The following is a 24,865-nucleotide window of genomic DNA, read 5'->3' on the forward strand; positions in this document are numbered from 1 at the left end:
TCTACGCTAGTAGGACAAATCGAAAGGATACTACAAAATTCTCAAATAACTCTATCAAATTCAGAATAATAAACCTCATTAAGATCATTAACGGATTTAATGGATTTTGCAGTTGCTGAAAGAATGTTTAGTGGCCCAATATCTGACCCCATTTAAATCGTGTGCTGATTGTTATCGAAATATGCATACCGCCAACTGTCGTATGTGTAATCATCGACCTAATTGTTTCTAGAGTATAACGGAATGAAATAAGCCAAATACGAAAATGAATTTAGAATACGTATATTTCCCACACTGGTTGGTCGGAACAGACAAGCAGGGAAACGAAGTGATTCTCAGCGGAGGAGAGTGAGCCAACACGTTCTGATCAAGCGTGACTCAATATGTTTATCCAGACGAAAATAATTTACAGACATGTAATAAATAGGGTGAGCAATCAACACACATACGATGATATAAACATGATCAGGATTAATAAGCGGATAATTGAGAAGGTAAAATGTGGCTTGAGAAGAATGAATAAATTAGTATGTCTAGAAGCTAGAATAGCCTATGTGGTCTTGACACAGTACCAGCCACTACAAATGTAAAAACATTTTTCAGAAAGAATTAAATACAAACAACTATTACAATTATTTTCTTATTTATCCTTCATAACTTACTACTTATTTACCTCATAATATTTTTTATTCATTGAAAAACAATCATCAAAAGTTGAATACATTAAATGTTAATAATGACGTTGAAAAAGTTCATACTGATCAACATTTCACTGAATGCTTACGTATTGGTTTACTTCCAACTATATCATTTGCTTCACGTTCTGATTTAATCGGTCAAACTGCACGAGTTTGTTTAGATCAAGTAGCTAAGAATTGTAAATATTCAAGGTTAGTTTTATGGTGTGTGTTTTTCTACAATTCATAAGTTGAAATTTCTTAGAGTTTCTATTTGTATCACTCACATAATATTTTATTATATAGAACATGTAACTGCTGAAGCTTGTTTGAACCATCTATCAAGCTTAATAATTTCACTGTATCTTCCTGAATAACTAATTTTATGGAATACTGAGGACATGATGTAATCTGATTTTTGAAAATCACTATGTATTTCGTATATAGTATTTGTTTATTTCAACTTAGTGATTAAATTATCTGCCTCAGAGAACTTTAAGCTATTAGAAAAAGCCATTTGTTGGATGTTGTTTGTGAATGAACGTTTACTCCCCTTTTCTTATATCGTCTTCACTGACCTTATAGATTTGCTCTATTTCCTGTGACGTAAATAACGTCCGCCAATTTGTTGAATGTCCAATATCGTGTTACTTTACTATTATTAATAGGCGATTTACACAATCTATAAATTGACTGAGGCTTTTGTAAATCACATCAAATTACTAGATCACTTTATATTAATTTGAACAAAATTGGAAGGAGATGGTATGATTTATTGATTCATTTGTTCACAGTCGTTCGTTCGTGATAAACAACTTGAAGTTTGTGTGCCTATGGTAACGAAAGTTGCAGATGATCAACGAACATCTTCCGACATAAAGTAGTTCACAATTCTGATCTGTTTCACGTTCAAATTCTAGATGTCTTTATTACAATTCAGTCCATGAATTGGTTTGATTCTTCTTTGTAAATTATATTCCATATAATCAAAATCACTTATTTTCTTCACCCTCTCTCTCATTCTTTTGATTACAGCGTAAGCGAACTGATTACAGTTAATGCTGACTACTTAGTTTCCAGTATAACTCTAGATTTACATCGCGTTAACTTATTGACTATGACAAATTCATCAAAAGGTAACACTGCAATTTCTCTGTCGAGTGAAGTTGAACAAAGCTTATTATCAGCTTGTAATGCTACAAACACTTTGTTTGAATACTGCACAATCAATGTACTGCCAGTTTTAAAACCGATGGTTACAAAAGTAATTTAATTATCTTAGGTTTTTTATTTTCCTACCGTTACATTATAAATTTGTTTCAATATTTTTATAATAGGACTTCTTAGTGCTTAGTCAAACTAATACTCAACATTTCATACACATAGTTCCTTTTATTATCCTAAAGAAAGCAAGAACAAAGATTGGTGCAGAATAATATGAATTCATTTTATTTCGTTAGGTTCTCATCAGCTGCTTACAACCTAAAATATTTGAAATTTAACATTACAGATATTGACATACTTATACATACGAGGGTGATTAATGATGCATAAATGTATCATGGTGCAGCGAAGATTCCGATAGGGTTAATGAGGTCATAAAGTTTTTTTTTTGTCTCGAATAAATAAAGTTTGAGAGGGAAAGTTCCGGAACATTGAAATAGTGATTAGAACTCATGAAAATAGATTAATGGTAATAAAGAGAATATGAATTGCAATCAGTCAATTATGTATGATGTAATTTAAAAGAGTTAGAGTAATGACGCAATAAATAAACAAAAAAATAAATAATTCACTTGATGTTGTTTTACTTGAATCTTCCCATTGATGTTTTAGGACTGAAATTGATCAGTCTCTTATTGGCATATGTGCATACTGTGCGTATGCCTCAATATTGCCTTAATTTACAAGCATTATAAGCAAAGATGGATAGTGGCTAGCAGTGGAATCCAGGACGCGCGTTTCGTCCTGTTTGAAATAAACAGGTAGAAATAAATGAATAAAAAAGGGAGGGGTATTGTTACCAGGGTAAAGAAAGATTTATTACTGTCTCTTTTTGTATACATAGGTCTGGTTTTAGACGTTTGATTGCTAACGCTTCAGCAAATTTCAGAAGGTTGGAGCTTGATTGTTTACTAATCACCTTGAAGGACTTCAGTGTATCGACTTCGTGTCCTGTGTCAAGGAGATGTTTTGCGATGGCACTGTTGAATGCTTTCAATCCATTTGATGTTAAACTTTTCGGGATATGTTCTTTGAATCGGACGTAGGCTCTCCTTCCTGTTCTACCAATGTAACTGCTTTTGCAGATACATGTGAATTTGTATACACAGTTGTTGGTAACATGAAAGGGATACCTGTCGACCTTTGATTGTGTCAAAGAACATGTTGTTTTGGACAGGACAATCAATTTTGTTGTAGGATAAGTTCCTGACAATGCAGTTTTTAGTCTCATATTGATTGATCCTGTGACATCATCACCTTTGAATTTTAGTTGAATAAAAATAGGCTTTTTATTTGCTGTAATTTCTTTGGGTTTTTTATCTTCACGTTTGCCATATTTCCTAATAAACTTCAGTGGGTATCCATCATTCTTTAAACATTTTTTAACATTCATAATTTCCTCTTCTAGTGTATCGGCAGTACATATTCTTTCTGTTCTGTGAAACAGTGTTTTGACCAGTACCCTTTTGTAACTGATTGGACAAAAGCTATTGAAATTGAGATAACTTCCATTCCATGTGTCCTTTTTATAAACTGAACGTTGAACTGTACCGTCCTTTCTTTGTTTTATCGCGATATCGAGAAAATGGAACTTGTTTTCTTTTTCATGTTCCATAGTGAAATGGATATTTGGATGGGCTTCGTTGAAAAACTCTAGCAGGTTTATTGCATGTTGTTGATTATTACATACGATGAAGGTATCATCAACATACCTCGAATAATACATCATTTCATCAATCGCTCCTTTGAGCTTGGTTCCTTCGAGGTTGGCCATGAAAATATCTGCTAGGACAGGACCTAACGGACTTCCCATTGCTACACCGTCGGTTTGTCTGTATTTGATATCGTTGAACTGGAACTGAATATCTTTTGTACAAATTAGTAACAGTCGTTTGAATTCTGGTGCTGGTAGAGGTAGAATGCATCATTAATCACCCTCGTATGTATAAGTATGTCAATATCTGTAATGTTAAATTTCAAATATTTTAGGTTGTAAGCAGCTGATGAGAACCTAACGAAATAAAATGAATTCATATTATTCTGCACCAATCTTTGTTCTTGCTCTCTATAAAATTACTCAACAGTTTATTCACTTCGACCACATTTTCTGGCTTACAGTTCTCGATATTTTCCCGCGTACACTGTCGATAATTTAAAGGTATCTATTTACAAAAAAAAATAGTTTTTTTTAGTCTTGTATACAAATTGAGAAGCATATTTAAGTTAAGACCATAATTATGTTCTATTTCACAGCAGCAGTTGATGAGTTTGAAAAACATGTAAGATTCAGTTGATTCTTTTTTAATCTTTAGGTTTAAATATTTCGCATTGTTTATAACGCAAGCTACTGGATAAATGGTGTTAAATTTGTTCAGAAAGTATCAGCTGATGTGCTAGCCAGCTATTAATTAAATTTACGAAACCATGTATTTTGTCGAGCTCAGTCAGTCAGTCAGCTACAACGTAGGATCAGGCACATATATGGATCGGTCCAAGTTGCCATACCTCATTAACACAACAAGATGAACACTGGATTCGTAAAAGTAGTTAATTCAGAGGTGGTAATATATAAACGATAGATTGCATATAAGGATATAGTACAGTAAGAAAGGATTATTTCGTAGAAAGATATGAAGCGATTTTAATCTCATAGTTTAAGGGAAGACAGAGAGTATATACACCGACGCCATTGTAATCGATTCTGAGCCATGTCACACAGTCCCCAACTATTGGTTACGATAGTCGTGCTGACCCCAACCAAATAGTCTGCATCTACCAACATGGCTCGGACTAGAAATTAGTGACTTCAAACACTGATGCCACGTTTTAGTTTGGCCGCCCCTAACTTTCTTCCAACCATCTCCAACACCGGTTAGCATTGCGCATCGTGGCAATCAGTGTTCAGGCATACGTAACACATGGCCCAACCATCTCAGTCGATGAAGATTCACAACCTCATCAACTGATTTACCATCATTCCCTAATATCCTGCGTCTAACCTCACTATTACTTACCCGGTGATCCCAGCAGATGCCAGCAATATTTCTAAGGCATTTGTGGTCAAATACTAGTAGCTTACGAGTGTCTTCTACTCTTAATGGCCATGTTTCGCCGCCGTAAAGTAGGACAGAACGGACTGCCGCGCAGTATACTTGTCCCTTAATTGATAGACGGATATCTCACCCTCGCCATAAGTCACGTAAGTTGGTAAAAGCCAAGCAAGCTTTCTGAATCCGTGCTGAGATTTCGCCAGACACTAACCCATTACGGTTGATCAGACTTCCAAGATAAGTGAAGTTGTCAACACGCCCGACTACTCCACTTCCTATCCTTAGTTTAGGTGTTGACGCAGACCAGTCCTGAAGCAACAACTTGCATTTAGAGGGAGAGAAGCGCATTCCAAACATTCTGGCATTGTTGCTTAGTGCTACAAAAGACTGCATTTTATCAATGTATTCACCAAACAAGACTATGTCATCCGCGTATTCTAAGTCGATAAGTGGACCTCCTGGTAGGAGATCAATACTCGAGAATTCAGTCGACGAGAATGTTATTTCCATCAGTAGGTCTATGATGAAGTTAAACAAAAATTGCGAAAGTGGACGCCACTTGAGGTTACAAAAGCAGATGACAGTTCGCCGTAAGCTCTGACTCGACTAGTAGTGTTCAAGTAAAGAGCCTTCATAAGGTTTGTGTACTTCTGAGGTACGCCTTTCAATGACAGACACTGCCACAGAATCTCGCGTTCTACGGAGTCAAATGCTGCTTTTAAGTCAACAGAGACCACGGTCACACACGACTTTTTTATAGGTAGTTTTTCTGTTAGCTCCGTACTTGTTAAGACCTTACCGCCGGAGACGGATATTCGTGGGATAAGGTGAGGTGTGCATTTTTAGGGTCGACCTTTTCTAACCCAACCCTTCCTTGTGGGAAGGCAGCATCGTTGTCATGCTGTTTGTCTGAAGGAAACACCTTACTGCTGTCACACCTCTGTACAGTCAGCAGTACGACTTAGCCTTCGAACCTTAGGTTTGTTGCTTTTAGTCTTACCGCTCTTCAACCGACCTGTCTGACGTGGTAGGACCTTGAGAAACGGTTGTTCCAGCCAGCATAGCTTGGTTGATTCATTAAGATAGGCAAGCTCGACTACCACGTCAAGGTAGCAACAACGATTGGGATTTTGTCGAGCTGTGGCTCAGTTGTTACGCTATTCAACTTCCGGCCTCTAATTTTCAGGTTAGAACGCCACTCCGATGACTGGTTTCGGTAACCGACATTTCTCTTTAGCCATCACGCTAAGAATGTGGCTCGAAGTCAAATAGACGAATCTATACCTGGTAAATGAACTTTAAAAAGTACACTACAATGCTTATGTTATGAATTTCAGTCTCACATAGATCGAATTGTTCTACTATTTGGCGTAACATCAGCTCTTTATTCTTACACGAGAATATAAATAATGTACGAACCTTACGTTCTGTGTAACTGTTAGAGATGATTACGGAATAAAAAAAAATGTACTCAAATTAGGAAACAGCGATAAAACCTCGGTTTTTATCGTATAAATGGAATATAGTTGGAATTAAAAATCAGGACGCTTGTTTCATCTTATATAAAACTGACCAACTAGATGTACCTAGATCTCAAATTTGATCTTCACTCTAAGATCCAAACTGAATTCAATTTTATTCAAACGCCCAACGCATTATCCTATTAGCTACTGAGTTCACATAGCCACTCATTTGAACAGCAAGTCTGAATTTTAATTTAATTTGTAATTTATCCACATTTCATCTATTCTACAAAAACTTGTGACATAATGAATATATTGAGGCAATTCTCACAAAATGCATATATATCAATCAAAATACCAACAGCGGAATAATTAAAAAAAAATCATTATAAATGGAATAAACCTTGATTTTTTTTCTTGTTCAGCTTCAGCACTACTTACATTCATTTTAAAAGTAGAACAATTTATTTAAATAATTTCTTTTAGTTCTTATTTTTGAAGGTGTTGTATTATTTTGAACTGGTTGATTTCATCACAAGGTTTTCATTAGCTATTTAAATAATATCATGAGTACATACTTCAAACATAACTGATCTATTAAATTTGGAAGTCATCAAAGTACTAATTAGAGGAAGCACAATGAAATTTTATTATTTTTACAATAAGAAAAAGGAATACTTTACTTTCAAAGATCAAATCATAGACGAAAGCAATCGGAATAAATATTCAAATAATGGTTAGACACTCATAAATAATAACAAACCTAATTACAAGTTAGTGGGATAAACAGTTAATCTTACTTACGTACGTACTTACGCCTGTTACTCCTCGTAAACGAGCCTAGGCCGCCCACCAGCATTCTCCATCCAATCCTGTCCTGGGCAATCCTTTCCACCTCTTTCCAGTTGTTATTCATCGTCTTCATATCTGCTTCTATTTCCTGACATAATGTATTCTTTGGCCTTCCTCTTTTCCGCCTTCCTTTAGGATTCTAAGTTAGGGCTTGCCTCGTGGTGCAGTTTGATGATTTGCATAATGTATGTCCTATCCATTTCCATCGTCTTTTCCTAATTTCTTCTTCAGCTGGAAGCTGGTTTATTCTCTCCAAAAGAAGACTTTTGCTGGTGGTATCCGGCCAATAGATGTTGAGTATCTTGAGTGAACAGCTATTTATAAATACTTGTACCTTCTTGATGGCGGTTGTTGTAGTTCTCCAAGTTTCAGCTCCATACAGTAGAACTGTCTTGACGTTTGTATTGAAGATTCTGACTTTGATATTGGTTGACGGTTGTTTTGAGTTCCATAGGTTCTTCAATTGTAGGAATGAGGCCCTTGATTTGCCAATCCTCGTCTTTACGTCTACATCAGATCCTTCTTGTTCATCGACGATGCTTCCCAGGTATGTGAAGGATTCTACATCTTCCAAAGTTTCGCCATCAAGTGTGATTAGATTGCCGTTCTCCTTGTTGTATTTGAGGACCTTGGTTTTACCCTTGTGTATGTTGAGGCCTACTGATGCAGAGACTGCTGCTACACTTGCTGTCTTTATCTGCATTTGTTCATGTGTATGTGATAGGAGGGCTAGGTCATCTGCGAAGTCCAAATCGTTTAGTTGGTTCTCAGCTGTCCATTGTATGACGTGTTTCCCTCAGATGTCGAGATCTTCATAATCCACTCGACCACTGAAAGAAAGGGGAAGGGAGAGAGTAGACAGCCTTGTCTGACTTCGGTCATAAACAACTAATCATTTGTGAATAAATTCTAATTCCTCACTTCTTTTTCAAGTAAATCCTGATGATATTATATAGAAAGGTAATGAGTGCTTTTACAATTAAACCATTTAGCTCCGTGAATACAATAGCTGCCATTTTTAAAGCTGTAAAATCGTAACTATATACTTATTTTTCAAGATGATACTAATTACAATAATAGTGATAATAAAATCCTGTTAAAGATGGTAACAATGAGGTAGAATAAACAAATGTATTACAACATTATTTTTATCAGGAAAGATAGTGATAATTTTATTGTTAAGGGCCTGAATATGCATCATAAAGGTAGATTTTCTAAAAAGAACATTCTTCGTATCAACTTTGCGAATAGTGTTCTCCAGCAGATAATAATCATAAGGATAAATAATCTCATTCGACCAACTCTGTGTGCATTGATCGATTCACCTGCTTTTGCGGAGCTAGGTATATAGGTCATTCGATGCGTACTTTATCCGAAAAATTCAAGAACATGATCCGGCTCGCCTAAAAAGAGGAGATAAAAGCTCAATGATCGAAAACCTTGTTAACACAAGTTACTCAATCAAAGCGGACTGTGTGTTTAAAGTCATCCACAAGGTAAGTAGAAGGCTACCAAATGCAGTTATATCCCATCTTAGTATTACCGAAGCATTAGCTATTCATTTGGAAAAACCAGAATTATGTGTCCATTAGAAACTGATACAACCTCTTCTATCATGGTCTTAATGTCTCATAATTTTCTTTCTTCTTCATACTTTTCTTCCTTCATAGCCATCTTCATCCCCTTCTATCCTCTTGATCATATTTCATTTCAATCTCAACAATTTATCTTATCATGCCCGGCCTTTTCCTATTTTAATTTCACTATTTCCATGATGAATATTCAAGCCCTTATCAATGAGACTCATTATTTTCCCTGATAAAAACATCGTTAATACCTTTGTTTATTCTACTTCACTGTTATCATGTTTAACAGGATTTTATTATCACTATTATTGTAATTAGTATCATCTTGAAAAATAAGTATAATTACAATTATACAACTTTTAAAATGAATTCGCCGAAAGGTGAACTCTTTGCTGAACCAATCTTTCTTTGTATCTTAATTAGTATATTCCATTTACCTTCCAAATCATCAACTTGATCTACAAATACTCTTCATCAAACATTTTTTAGTCTCCTTTTTGTATAAACTTTGCATAGCTGTCATGTTTAAATGAATTATTGTTTTCTTTCCTACCAGATGCTTTCATCATTAGATGTTACATATGAATATACAACGGAACTTTTCCTTACACCATTTTATCAATTAATGCAAACATGTCGTAAATGGAATGAATTATTGACAAGAAACAACAAGTCTTCAGACCGAGCAACTGATTCATCTCCAGTGGTTGAATCAATAACTAATCAACAGAAAATGGTAAATGTTTATATAAGTAATATATTCATTCAGCATACAAATTTTCTCGTAGATACATTTAACTAAAGCAAAAACCACAAGCGTAGGAGAATTATATAAATTTTTATCAGCATAGTGTTTTGTGGAAATTATAGAATTTTCATAGTTTTAAATTACAAACTAATCTTAGTTAAAATATCATTAAAAGCAAGGAAGCACTGGTCATCTGTTTTATCCTAGTGTGGGACTCTTCAGGAGTGCGCGTCCACCGCTTTTCCATAGGGAATTAAACCCAAGGCCTTTGATCTCTCATGTGAAAGCTTAACTTGTTGATTGCTAAGCTGTCATCCAACAGTAGTAAAGTCCAACTTTAATGAATTCACTATATTAGTCGACGGATCTGCCATTGTCTACCGTTAATAACTATCTGACATCCGACATGGTTGAACTTCACTGATCACAGTTTCTTGGTAAAACCCCAAGTATTGTATCATGAAGCTATTCATTAATAAGGACGCATGGGTTCGATTCACTGTGAAGGGGTCATGGATCTGTCCCTTTAAAGAATCACATACTGAAACGAAACATCGGTCCAGTGAATCCTAGTTTTCAGTGGTGGTCTACCTAAGATCAATTTACGATTTAAAGCTGTGGTAATATAAATCGTTTTATTTCATGATTTCTCTTCAGTCGCTTACAACCTAGAAACGATAATAATTACTATTTACAACCAATACGCATACTTTGCATCATATCCATAAAAATGTATAGACTAACAACAAGTATGGGAAAATTGTAAACTGCTATAATGGATTAATATTTATCTGTTATCATATGTAGGAATTCGTGAAGAAAAACTTCAAGACACATAAAGAGGTGTTTCTAAAAGGTAAAAAAAAATAATTAAAAAAGATGCGTAACATCAAGTGTAAAATTGGCTAGATTGAGTAAATGAAATTAGTAAAGCTCAGAAGAAAATGAATTGACAATTAACAAGAAAATGAAGTAATTGAATACTAAAAATTACAGATCATCAGAATAATGCGAGTTTTACAATTGTAGCTTCTTTCAAATATACAAGTTTAGTTTTAACTTTTTATAATAGCAATGTCATTGATAAAACATATTCATTTGAGCATTGTTTACTTTCAACATTTTTAAAATATCAAAATTATGTTTACCAACATAACAGATGACGAACAATTACACTGCTGTAAACACATTGACTTATTAATTTTTTTCTTATTGTGCTGCGTTTGCTGTTTTTCCTTGGTCCATTTCTTTTCGTTAATTATTACACTACATATATATTACCCTCAGACGAATTATTCAGAATGCAGCAAATCACATCTAACTGATTTATATCAAAAAACAATCAGTCTTGTATCTGAGACACGTTCACTTCATCACATTGAACCGATTAATCAAACTAATGGAGCCAATTATACTGATACCTTAAATCAACCAGAGAAAATTAGGATGGATCCTGTGAATGATGATATGGATAAAGATGAAAATCATACGTTTCCCGATCATTTACAAATAGTTGAAGAAGTAGGTAAATGTTTTCTCTATATGGGCTGTAATAAATTGTATTTCTTTCTAGTTCAGCCTACTCTGTTTTTTTATGATAAAAATGAATCAATTGATTATTCATGATCCATTTGGCAAAATTTTGAGGACATTAAACTGTTGTTTCATTTGGGTTTTGAACTAATAAATAAGACCTTCCTATCCTTCTGGCAGCAAGTAACTAAATATTCATTTAACAACTGGTAACTAACTAACTAGCCAAAAATTTTAATTGTCTTAGTTTGGAGCTCCTCAGTGTTGTGCGTCCACAACCACGTCTTATGGAATAAAACCCAGAAATGTTGGTCTTGCGTATGAACGCTTGAACTCCAAACCAAAAAGTTCATCACCCAGTGATATTAATATATGACTTCACTATATTCCATGACTATATTCTACCACTGTCGATTGATAACTGAAAGTTGAACAATCTTCACAAACCCGTTCTATTGATAAAAGTATAGTTTAATTTTTATACATAAGTAATTTGATATGAAAGATTGATAGTATTAGCGTAGTAACCCAAAATGTATCAGACAAATGGTCTCAAAATTAATCTTTAAATCCCATCTGCTTTAGGTTCTAAAATGTAATAAGTAATTCAAGGACTTCATATGTATGCTGTCTTAGATATATACGTATTTATGCTATCGACATATTCATTGCATATATACATGGTTGTTTACGTCTAATACTGTTATCCAAATGCATACAACTTATTAGTCCTAGATAGAACGAGACGTGCTTCTTTGATTTCATCGATAACCACTACCTAAAATATCGAGGCTTATGTTCAACGAGTTTGTTTCTTAGTAGCTTCTAATTGTTGTACTGATCTGTCGTCCAATTCTGCTTCTGTTATATAAGTTTCAACTTGCTACTTGAATGAGAAAACTAGATTAGTAGTGAGCTTTACCTGGTTAATCGTAGTAGAATTCTGTGCATAAATTCATCCATAAATATATATTTATCTCGTTAAGAAAATCAAGCCAGTAGCATATAAATATATATCTTCCCACGGAAAGTCAATTCGAATCTTATCCAATAACGTACACTCGTTAACAGCCCACGCTTATTATTTAGCTTTAAATTAACATGTCGGATAAGTACAGCATATCATCTTTCCTTCTTGATAAAATAGACTTTGCTTTTCAAATTTAATTGCAGGAGTCGAAGTGGATAGTGTTGAAATTAATCATCACTTCAATTGAATTCTGAGTATTGACGGAAAATTACAAACTATTAAAATTGTTTACCATTATATTTTTTATCAGAAGGGGTTTCTGTGGAGATTATAGTAATTTCAATAATTGAGATCATGAGTCAATTGAAGCTAGACCACCATGGAAAACCTGGATGTGTCGCTCAATTTCGTGGATTGGTTGGAGTTAGACATTAACACCGTTGGATGTCGGCTCAGTGGTCTAGAGGTTAAGCATTCGCAAGCGAGACCTATAGGTCCGATTGTTCCCAGCTTTCCAGTTTTATTATAATTTCTTGTAATTTGACTCTGTTTTGTTCAATTTATCAAATTGTACGTAATTATCAATGTGTTCCTTACAGATTTATTATGTGTTACTGTTTCAGATGTTTCAAAATATAATTTTGTTTCTTCCAATTCTTCACGTAATTTCAGGTCATGTTACGATGTATACATTTAATGGCTGATGGAAATCCTAAACTACGTATACTTTCTATGAATGTTTTAAAAGAAGGTTGTTTGACGTTAGAAAATGAAACCAGTAAGAGACTAGTTATATTAAAATGTTAACTCTTATGAATTAAATTGTAAATTTACTTTTATTATTATTATTGGCTTTATTCAATATTATATTTTTGGTACAATATAGAATTCTCAGCAGAAAGTATTTCAACTACTTTACTTCTCTTATTTCTTGATCGATCCTGACGATCAATATTGAGCGATCACCAATTAGATGTTAGCAGTTCAGGAATCGACATCTGAATAATGTTCATTATTTTCAGTGTATATTGTCAACCACCACGATGCCTCTGATTGTACTTTTTTGTAACTTGCACAGCGAAAGATCATAAACTTTTCATAAACGTGCCTGAATAATTTATACGATTAATAGACATAATGATGTGTTAAAACAAACGGAAAAAGATAACTTGTTGAAATATCTAGATGGCAGGATCAAGTAGCCCAGATATTCAAGCAGGCAGTCCACAACAATGTTAATAATATTTGTCATTTAATGTATTACACGATTATTCATCTATGTTGAAAATAAACAGTTAATTCTACTACAAACTAACCTAAAAATATTCTGGAACACTGTGTTTTTGTTTGCAAAGAATACAGGGACATAATTTTAGTCGCGTTTGGGTCTCGTTAGCTAAATGTATTCACATATCATTATTAGTGTTTAGATCTGAATGTCAATAACAAGAAAACTGAAACTCTACTACTACTAATAATAACACAATCGTATATCATTAATTTTACATTTGTTCATTGCTATTTAATTCACTATACTTCCTAACGGTATCATAAAGCATAATGTTAGATGTTTTAAATCCATGAGTTCTGTCATATTTTTCAAAACTTGGTTAGATTTGTTTTATTGTCTAACCGTGCTTTCACCGTACCTCTAACCCATTTACATTATAGTGTTCAGTAATAAAGCATCTGATATCAAACCACCAATTCTTTCTAAACTCTCTTTTTTTCTTTATAAATATGCTGTGAAATATATTTACTTCAGTTGTTTTTGTTTTTTATACTAAGACACAATCAATTCATCCTGATTGTTTGTTGTCATTCCTGTTACAGAATAATCTCAGATGTCATACATTTCAGTTATTGTTCATTTTGTTGAATTCATGATTTATTAAGATTGTTTGATCTTAAACGATAAATTTCAATGATTTCGTTAACATTTCTGTTACTTTACCTATGTTAATACATTAATTAAATTGGTAGTGTGATACATCTAGCGAAGATTACTGTATTATAATCAGACTGATGAACAATACTAATGGCAAGAGTTACTATATAAAACGAAATAGATCTCATAGAACGTACGAATAAAACGACATTGTTAAAGGGATAGGTTTGAACTCAGTAACTTAAATGTTAATAATCAAAATTATTTAAATAATTCATGGTATAATAATCCTAATAAATATGTTCTTTAAAACAATTAATCCCTTTGATAAATTTTTATAATCCAATGAGAAGACGAACGTTTTTAGAATTATGTAATATGATTTGCGCAATACATTTCGAATAATCTGATCACACATAAACTTGTTAAGACATTTTTATATGAAAACCAAAAAGGTCAACTAGACAGACTAAAGGTCTAGTTGACCTTTCAATTCAAATATGAGTTAATATACTCAGCTCTATTGTCCAAACTAACGGCTAATTGTACTACTCAACTGTGTAAAGTGAATTCCAATCTGTAACAACATATCGAACTGAAATTCGAATGCGTCAATTCACTTAATCAATGTTCTACATTGTTATTACTATGAAGCAGTATTTTTGTTTCTTTATATCAAGTTATAGATTTTTGATATTTTATTAATATTTTAGATTTATTATTACCGATTGTTCACAAAATATGGACGTCTTTAATGAAACGATTTCATGATAATCATGCTATAGTTGTTGAAAAAGTAAGTTTTGTAACCAATTTAAAATGATTTTTTCTTAACAAATGAGGTTACGTACTAATCAAGGGGTAAGGAAGAACAAAATTTAAGGGTCAGATAATAGTCCAATTGACAGATATGAAGAAAAACGACAAAACAACAAAGGTCACAATAATAGACTGAATAATAATCAAGAAAACTTGTAAAAGGTAATAATAATAAATGATTAGAGTTTAAAGTGCAAAATGTAATAATAAAAGTGCATTAAAAAAACACCTAGAAACATACCCATTAAGGGAATTAGGGCCAGGGTAGGATGAGAGGTTGGACAAATCGTTTCTGCACGCAAAGTTCAGGCTTTAGTTTGTTGATTAGTACGTAACCTCATTTGTTATTTATTGTCGAATCCATTTTTGTGATACAATCCATTCTATCCTTCTATAGACATGATTTTTTCTTTATATATTTTCATTTTTATTCATATTAATCTGCATCACATCGACTTACTATGATAATACTTGAGATCAAACAAATAAATACATACCTTTCGACATAATTCGGCTTGATTTTCCAGGGATTTACATGCTATTGGTTGAAAATATGATCTTATCATGTAGGAGACAAAAAATGTATATTGGTGAATGAGTGTACACATTCCATAATAGGCTTTAGTCAGTAACGTTACTTTTTCATTCTCGATCTTCTAATTCAAGTAATTGATTTGAACCTGCATATGGAAGTTTTTATATCAGTATCAAAATTAAACATCGCACTAACATAACAAAGTACAATTGGACTGTTAAATATATTGTTTTGAGTAGTCGTCAATTCTCGAACCATTATGTTAAGTTGGATTGATGGCAAAGTAAATTTCTACTGTAGTTCAGTAACTTTTATTCGTATCTTATATTACTAATAACAATTATAGAATCCTACCACTCTGTGTACTGTACATTACTATAGCTATTTTCCTTTTAACCCGGTCATGGTACACACCGAATTATAAAGCTAATTTTATTTACTATCTAATTGATCACTTAATTTCTTCAGTTTGTGGTAATTATGTTGTGTACACAATTCAAGAAAAGAAAAGAAAATATTCAATGGACTATTTATTTGTATCTACGTTTACGGTTTATTGAAATCTCATAATTGATGCTAATTGAATCCCTAAAATCACCACAGAAAGTATAAAAGGGATTAAATATGTATGAAATATACATTTGTTGATTTAGTCGAATTGTTTATGTATAATGTCTTAGTGAACATTTGTAATTATTTTCAGGGTCGTGTCCAACGGAGATTGGTAGTAATCAACGCTTGTTAATTGTAATTATTAACAGTTTACTTATCGAACTCAACTATTTCAACATTTTTGCATGTTGCAAATTATACCTAGATTGTTAGATTTTTTTCTTTAATAAAAATAGTTAAATAACACTGTTAAAACCACCACATTCCGTCGAAATGTTCGATTTGGACAATTTATTAGTGTCTTAAACTCCCTTCATGGTAAACGTAGGTGAATGTTCCAAACATAAATGAGGTTACAATTAGTTGTATGGTTGCATTAAATCTGCTAAAAGACAAATCCATATACCATCAAGTATAATGCTTCTTACTTTAGGTTTAAATGGTTATTCATTGAAAATGTGGTATTTCAAAATAAAAAATTAGTCTGTAGGGACTCATAGTTTCCAACGTTAACGATATGGTTATCCTTTAAAATTTAAAATTCATATTTTTCCATCACACTTTATCTTTTATTACAGGCATTCGACCTCTTGACTGTGTTGTCTAAAGTTGCTGGAAACTTTATTCGACAACGTGCATCGTCAGAGATAATTCCTCCTTTGGTGTTATTTTTAACACGTGGTGCTACTGTAAGGTTAGTAGCCCTATCCTTATCATGTATTTGATGTTAACTATTTAATCTGAATCTTTATAATACAATTGCTAGTTAAATGCAAATTATAAGTGATAATTTTTTATTTCTTAAAAATATACTTGGCTAACCAGAAGTTCTGTTTGGTCAAACTTATTAGGCCGGAATTCAGGTATGGATTCTGTGAGAAAATTATATATTCATCTGATTCGGTTTAATGATCATTCTGTAAGCATTTATTGTAGTGTTCTATCACACAACTTTTTCACCATCATATCCTCCAAAATATCCTGACTTCTTTCCTTACGAATGTTGAGTTTCCACTTCAGATGGTTTGTTTTTGCTTGTTTTATAGTGCGTCGGCATCAAAGTCTTACAAATACCTTACATCTTATCGTGTACAAAAACGATTACTTAAAGAGATCGGACCTCTTTGTATACAAGTAAGCTGATATATCCTCCTTTTTATTCATGAATCATATTTAATTTTATTTAGATGGGATTATTATCACAATCACTAAGACCTGTGATCAATGTACTTGCCATGTATTTAGATAATTCACAACCGGAAGGACTACAACAGGTATGATGTCTATTATTTCAGTGTCGTCTTATCAATTTTTCACTCCATCTCTTAGTTAATATGCTTCTACTTTTATCGACAGATCGGTGTACAAGTCGACTGTGCTGTTGTTTTTATTTATTGAGCTTAAAAAATAGCTGACACAATCATTCTAAGCGTCACATTGAAATAATAACACTAAATAGATTTTAAAAATTTGTAATCCAAGCGAATGATTTTCATGATACGTCCTCTCAACCGAGTAGTTCAATCCTTCCGGTTTCATTTGTGTGCTGAACATCACCATTAGTACCTATTTTACACATAAGTCACAAATAATCATTCTATTTGTCAATTTATTTGCTTATTTTGTAGAAAATGTGACTAGGTTTCTATTAAACTGTCACACCTTCGTCACTTTCTACGAAGATATCAGTCCGTAGTTGATCAACTGTACTAGAAAACACACCAATTTTTCAGGTCAAATGAAATATATATCAATCTTAAGAATTATTCAACTGTTATTACGAATCATTGACAAAATTTTACCAAATATCATCATCATAATCATCCATAGTCATTCTCCATTCCATGTTAAAAAAAGTAATTCCTAGAGCACTCTAAGCTTCCTTTCTGTAACTTCATAACTACACTAGAATTTTATAAATAAGTTATTCATGTATAACCAGTGAAAGTAATATATAATCGGCGATAAGCGAAAAAAAAACAGATGTTCAGCTATGTGAAATGTATAAGCCAGTATGTCTTATTGTAAACTCCCTCTACTACTGATTTCATCGTGCTGTACACTGAATCCCACACTGTGTTAATGAACAATTTTCTGTCTCTATGATCTAGCTCTCAGTTGTCAGTCGGGTGTTGTGTGTGTGCGTACTATGGGGTTTTCTAGTATCTTAATCTGGTGTATCCGGTTGTGGTATTCAGTTGAATGTCATCATATTTCATAAAAGAGGTTATATCTGTTAGTATTTTCCTCATTACAACATTACTCTTGGTCATTCTTTTGAAGAAATGAAAAAAGGGTTACATTTTTTCAGGTGATATCACCCATGTTTCTCAGTTATTTACTATTGTGTTTCTCGTGAGATTTAGAATATACCTAAATATGTGAATAACTAATAATTCTCTCTTTCTCAATTGATAAATTATCCAGTCTACAACCAATCCAATCCACAGTCAAGTAAGGTTTCCCAACAGAATACTGGTTATGCGTTTTGAATGATTATCTGTTTTGAATATAGACTTTGCCTTGAATTAACATCAGTTGAGAAACTAGGAAATATTAGACAACGGTTTTCGAACGTCTCAAAGCAATATCCACCCACAAACCTATATGGTATTATGTTAAGAACCTTCAAATTTTGTGGTGATCATTATGCTCCATTGATCACTGAGTTAAAATATAGCGATCCACATTTTCAATTCACAATATGTTGTAAAGTTCATTGGAACAACGCACTCATTTTCGAGTCAAGTTAGATGACGATCTTGACTTCTCAGATTATTTATATATGAGTACTTAGAAATAAATAGATTTTTCTACTATAAATGGTAATTGGGTTAAGTTAAAGTTTACATCCAAGATGATAAAATTAGTCATAACAGTTAACTGTTAGTACTGACGATTACGAAAAATGACCCATTCAGTATGTTCTGATAAGTAAAATATGCATTAACCGATAAAACAGTAACTAGGTCACATATTAATCGAAGAACCAAACGGAAAAATCTGTCAGTAAAATCTTGGTTATTGATAAGTAATATAGTTACCATACACAAACCCCACATATAGTGCAACAATTATCCCATGTCATCGCTGGTTATTATAAGGATCCATCTTGATGTTAGTCGCTAGTCAGTACTTCGTTGTAAAATTGGATATATTTTTTTGACTGTAACCTTATATTTTCAGCTGTAGTTACATGTTTTGCACGTTTTAACTAAGTTACTCAGGTCTCTTGAAAACTTTTTAAAAAGAGGAGAAGGACTACTTATAATATGTAGTCTACTATTATTTATTATCATGGTTTAATTCGAAGCATTGTTTACAGGTAGTGGGACCACCAGCTGAGTAATGCTCAGTTTAGACGTAGAGTACTAGGTAGTAACAGAAAGTAAACTGATAAAACTATGAACCGTCATTGACTGAAATCAAGGATTAATGACATTACATTAACTCACTTGCCTTTTCTTATCTGACCCATGTTAGAAGTTACAAACTTTCCTACTCTAAGCCTAAACAATAGATTTTTACTAAAATGTGGTGAAATTCTTTGCAATTCTACCTATTTTCTACCGTCTTAATTTTCAGTTAAGTATTATTCTCTACTTCCCTTTTTTAAAGTCTCATTTGTTTATTTCAACTTTGTCTTAGATTTCTATCTTCATTTGCTTGTTATCTCTTTAAATTTAAAAAATCCATTATGAAGCCTATCTCTAAACATTTTAAGTAGAATCGTTGAGGAATGTCTATTACTATTACTACAAAAGGTCACTCAAGATCCGAATCGCTAAGTGGTAAAATCTTAGAGTCCAAATATGACTGACTCGAATCTGAATCTCACAGAGAACATTAGTTCCCTTAAGATTATAAGTGCGTCTGGCGACCGAGGTCCAGGATTTCATGTTGACTACGATCACCAAATATCTTAACACAGTGCACTCAGTGTTGAGTCGCTTATATTAGTGATCGCATTACAATATGGTTGATAGAATTCAATCAGCATTTAGAGGATTAGACAAACACGATATCGGTCATTTCTTAATGATCAATTAATTGTCTAGCACTTTAATTTAAGTGAGATAGTAGAATTCTATGTGACTAAAACCATTAGTGTTTATTTTATAGTAGAGTTGTAATTCCGTAAAGTAATCTCGGACCCTCGAAAGATTCTGTGATAGCAATTTGTGCAAGTAATAATTTATTGTTGTATATGTTGACATCATTTAAAGAAAATCTAATCATCTTACTTCTGAGAATGATTGATTTGTTATGGAGGAGATGCGTTTTGGAATCACTGACGGGTTGAACGTTGAAGCTTTTATTGTCCTTCTAGACAATATAAGCGCAAACTCCAGATAGAGCAACTCAAATAGCTCACTTCTATCTGTTTATGTTAATGATATTGTTTTTACGGACAATGAATGTTTTACGTAGCGCTCACAAAATGCAACACCATTAAAATCATCATTCTAAGCTATAAATTTCGATCATCTGAAAACTGATTGATTACACAAAATTACTTCTTATTGTAAAGTTGTATTTTATCATTTTACTTCAGTTATATAAGACTTTTATGTTTTTCCATACTTGTGTTATATTTGAAAAAAGAATCTGATTTTACTATTTTCAAAGTAGTTAATTTTTTTACCCTCTCATTTTTAAATAGGCTTCTATTTCCAGTATAGAAATTATATGGACTCTTGACCCTGGAAGTACATGGGCTCTTCTTATTAATCATCTTTCAGATTCAGATATACAATGCATATATTCTCAGAGATTAGTTAAACCATTTGAAATTATACAAGTAAGTACTATCTTCACATTGATATGTATGTGTGTAATAAAACATTGCTTTATAGAATAGATAGATTGTGGGCAACAAAGGTATCCAGGACACATGTTTAATCTCATTTAAGACTTTTCAGCTAGATGTACCTGATGTTCTTAATGGGACCCGAACTAAATATCTCTCTCTTGAAATGACAGTGCATTATCTAATTGGCTGCTAAGTCCAGATAACCACTAACTTTTTCGACGAGTATATTCTCTCTGTGTGTGTGTGTGTGTGTCGTTATTAATAAGAGTTTGAATTATCCCATTGTTGCTATTTGAAACTGAGTCTTGATCGGCATTCATTGGTATTTGTAAATCCTATACAGATTGCCTTGATACGCAGCCATCTTGTCACTAGTTTCGTAGAATAGGTGGATTGAGGCGTCTACACACAATTCACATATGATAACAAAGATTGATATAAAGTCAGTCCTCAAAATTAACAACAAGATAATTAAAAGCCGTACTAGTGATGATTTAATCATGCTTTGTCAAAACAACGGCCTTGTTAAATAAATTTTTTTATCATCATCATATTCAGTTTACAGGTTATAATCGGTTATTATCTTGCAAGTCAGTTGGATTTAGAGCTTTTGACCATCAGATCTTGACTCGGTGGTTTAAACGTGACGCGAAGCTCAAAACTGCTAGGTTTCACCTATGTTATGGTCATAAGTGCCTACTTCCAGAAAAACCCCTCAGTGCGGTAAACGAGATTTCTGGTGATCTGTAGTTTCCATTAGTTTGCCACTTAATATCAACTGATAGCGATTCCTTTGAAGAAAATTTATCATCACTTACTCAACTTATACTCAATTTGTGAAGAGTAAATGATGAAGTAGGATAGGTTTAATTCTCTGTATGGTGTTACAAATGACCACAAATCAAACTCATTTTTAATCATGCTGATCAAGTAAACTACAGCTGTCAGAAAAATTCTAAATACCCAGGATATTTCATCAATTTCTCTGGGTAATTCGGGGCTACTATCTATCAAAATAATAATTTTTCGTCAAGAGGAAGTTAGAACCTCTCTTTTGTCAACATGTAGCTAGAAGTTCCAAAGTTTTGTTTTTCTATGTACTGAACATTTACTACTCTATACATATCCTGATACTCGTCTACATTTATTTTGTAATAGTTTTTCTCTCTTCAAATCACGGACAATATATTTCCAGATAAATAAACGAATATTGTCTTTTAGTCATCAAACCTGAGACTTTACATTTTACCCGTTATCTCGACTGTTGGAGTTACACAGAGCACAGTTGAAACTGTTAGTAATGTTGAAGTTTAATAATTATACGATTGTATGACATGGATTCATAAACATCAGTTTTCTCTCAGATTAAAATTATGTTTTATGCTATTGCAAAAGACATAACACCTAGATTTGAATCTTATTTTGTAATGTGTTCAATTGATTCAATCTCTTAAACGTCTTTATTCTACATTTTCACCTGTTATACACACATAATTGCTTCTAGTTTACCAAGTAATTAGAGATTTAGAACACATTTCTTTTTGCTGTTGATATATTAAAACAGATATTCAGTGGATTAATTTCGCGTTTGTGTAACCGACAGTAAAATAAAGTGAATAATTTATGAAATGTAAGGGAGGAAACCACCCTTACATTTCTTACCTTTATTACAAACTATAAGTGCAGCGGTGGCTTGCTGAATCAAACTCTCACTTTATAACCTTTAGGTTACCCGCTCTAATTCCATTCTTTCATTTTCAATTCGTTTACCTGATTGCGTAAGAATAGTTTTTTTCTAACAATAATGTACTTGATAAATGAGAAAAATATATTTCAGTAGAGGTTTTTTGTAGATATTATGGTAATTTTAATAATTGAGATCATGAGTCAATTAAAGCTAGACCACGATGGAAAACCTGGGAGCACCGGACGGCCGTTTCGTCCTATTATGGGACTCCTCAGCGGTACGCATCCACGACCTCGCCCCCTGCGAGACTCGAGCCTAGGACCTACCAGTCTCGCGCAAGGCTCTTAACCAACTAGACCAGTGAGCCGGCACCCGATGGTGTTAATGTCTAACTTCAACTAATCCAAGAAATTGGGCGACATATCCACCATTGTCCTATTGTGGGACTCTGCAGCAATGTGCATCCACGATCCCGCCTCACCCGAAAATTTCATATATATATATATATATATATATATATATATATATATATATAATGCTATATATAGCTTTTCGGTATATTTAATAATGAATTTAAACGTTATTTACCACTTTCATAACAGGTTTATTATCATCCAATTGATAGACACAAAGATTTAAATTTGAAACTTCAGAATATATCTATTCTTCTAAACAAACTTCATGAAATCTCTGATGAAATTACGAAATGAGCCAAGTTTTTTTTCTTTTATGTATATCCCATTATTTTTTTACTACAAAAGAAAACTTGTATCTTCCCTAAAGTTTATATCCAATGTATAACTGTTGAATACTTCTTCAAACTTCTCTTTTTGCGCAAATATATTTTGCAGAATCTTTTTTAAAAAATGGAGATAATTGTTGTTGTCTCCATATTAATACATTCGTTAAATATTATTGATCATTGATAATAGTTCGCGGTAATTCTAAAGTTTGTTTTTGTTATATCTTGTGGCCTGTGTGCCCTGTTAATGTATAATGTAATGATACCGCCAATTAGAGAACAGTGATTTATCGATTGGACCAATGACGCACAAAACCCGTACGAGCAGCCTAGAGTCCTTATCGGTCTTGCTTTCCGCCTAGCTCAGCCTGTTAAGTCCAGAACACCAATCTCAGCCTCTGCGATATGAATCATTTATTTCAAACATGCTGAGTTTATATACCAATCAAACAGACCACATCGTATCATAAATTAGGGAACAAGATTTGGCCAAATGTGGTTGTGAATATGGGAGGTAGTGACTAATAGACAGGGAATAATAATTCAAGAATGGGAAATCCTATAATGATAGTCCATAGGTCAAAATAAAACTTATGATAAGAGGAACACTAATATGAATAGTTTAGTTATTTAAAAATGTACGCATAGTATTGGTCCATAAATGGATCCCAAAAGTTACGATTCATTATTTTCATCGGGATATAACAGTTTTCTTTTCTTTTTAAGGAGGCGTTATTGTCATGATAAGTGGATTATTATAAAAATATTTTATTCAATATCTACTAGAAAGTCTGATTTTAATAATAATAATAATAATAATAATAATAATAACACAAGTTATATAATTATCATCTGTTTCATAAAACTGTTAATCTTTTAAGCTGATGGTTGATTCAAGTCATATATGTTTGTTTCATGAATTTTAAACCTCTATAATATTTGATAATTAGGTTACATTTTGTATTGGGCATTTGGACATCATATTCACTCAAGTGATATGTAATATTACAATGATACTTCTCGAAGTATAACGTTTTACAATTCTTACACACTTCTTACAATAACATGTATCTGTATATGTAAAAAAACTTAGACTTTACTCTATGAATGTTTCGATTAATCTTTCAAACGAATGATTAACTTATATAAGTGAATTTCTAATAAAACTACTGCAAGAATAAGAAGTGGATGATCAAAATATAATTAGTCCACTTTTGTTCTAATTCATATTAATAATACATTTGATGATAATTTACTTCTGTTTCTGAATTTGATTAACCGGTAAGTATTAAAATTCGAAGATGAGCTCTCGACATTTACGTTAAAAAGATGGGTCTAAGATATTATGAAGTTCATTCACCTCATGGATATACTGTTTCTAAGTCAATCATCAAAATTCAAACCTACCGAGTGTTTTATTTGATTAGCATAAGGTATTCGGCATAACGTTTTGTTGTATTTATTTCTAGATATTTTGTTACGGTAAAGAATAAGCTACGTAAATTATGCCGTAAAAGAAAAAACAAATCTATCCCTTATATTCACTTGTAAATATACAATAATATGTACAGAAGTCTTTAAAGTAGTGTCTAGCTCCAACTTACCTTCATTCTAGGAATTTTACGACCAGTTTTACATCTACGAAATCTTTTCATCACGAAATATA

General features: G+C 32.7%; 1 protein-coding gene across 2 annotated transcripts in view; it reads left to right on the forward strand.

Moving 5' to 3' along the window:
• Positions 1–23,406, forward strand: part of MS3_00010825 (uncharacterized protein) — a 44,305-nt gene extending 20,899 nt beyond the window's left edge. For both annotated transcript variants that reach the window (XM_051219220.1, XM_051219221.1), the window contains 11 exons: positions 715–890; positions 1,713–1,941; positions 9,409–9,588; positions 10,888–11,121; positions 12,776–12,881; positions 14,705–14,787; positions 16,536–16,651; positions 17,004–17,091; positions 17,145–17,231; positions 20,621–20,758; positions 23,060–23,406. In XM_051219220.1, the coding sequence (XP_051068307.1) occupies positions 715–890; positions 1,713–1,941; positions 9,409–9,588; positions 10,888–11,121; positions 12,776–12,881; positions 14,705–14,787; positions 16,536–16,651; positions 17,004–17,091; positions 17,145–17,231; positions 20,621–20,758; positions 23,060–23,167 (1,545 nt within the window). In that variant the 3' untranslated portion in view covers positions 23,168–23,406. The remainder of the gene's footprint in view (positions 1–714; positions 891–1,712; positions 1,942–9,408; positions 9,589–10,887; positions 11,122–12,775; positions 12,882–14,704; positions 14,788–16,535; positions 16,652–17,003; positions 17,092–17,144; positions 17,232–20,620; positions 20,759–23,059) is intronic.
• The last annotated feature ends 1,459 nt before the right edge of the window (positions 23,407–24,865 follow it).

This window comes from Schistosoma haematobium, chromosome 2 (genome assembly GCF_000699445.3).
Source record: "Schistosoma haematobium chromosome 2, whole genome shotgun sequence".
NCBI lineage: Eukaryota > Metazoa > Platyhelminthes > Trematoda > Strigeidida > Schistosomatidae > Schistosoma > Schistosoma haematobium.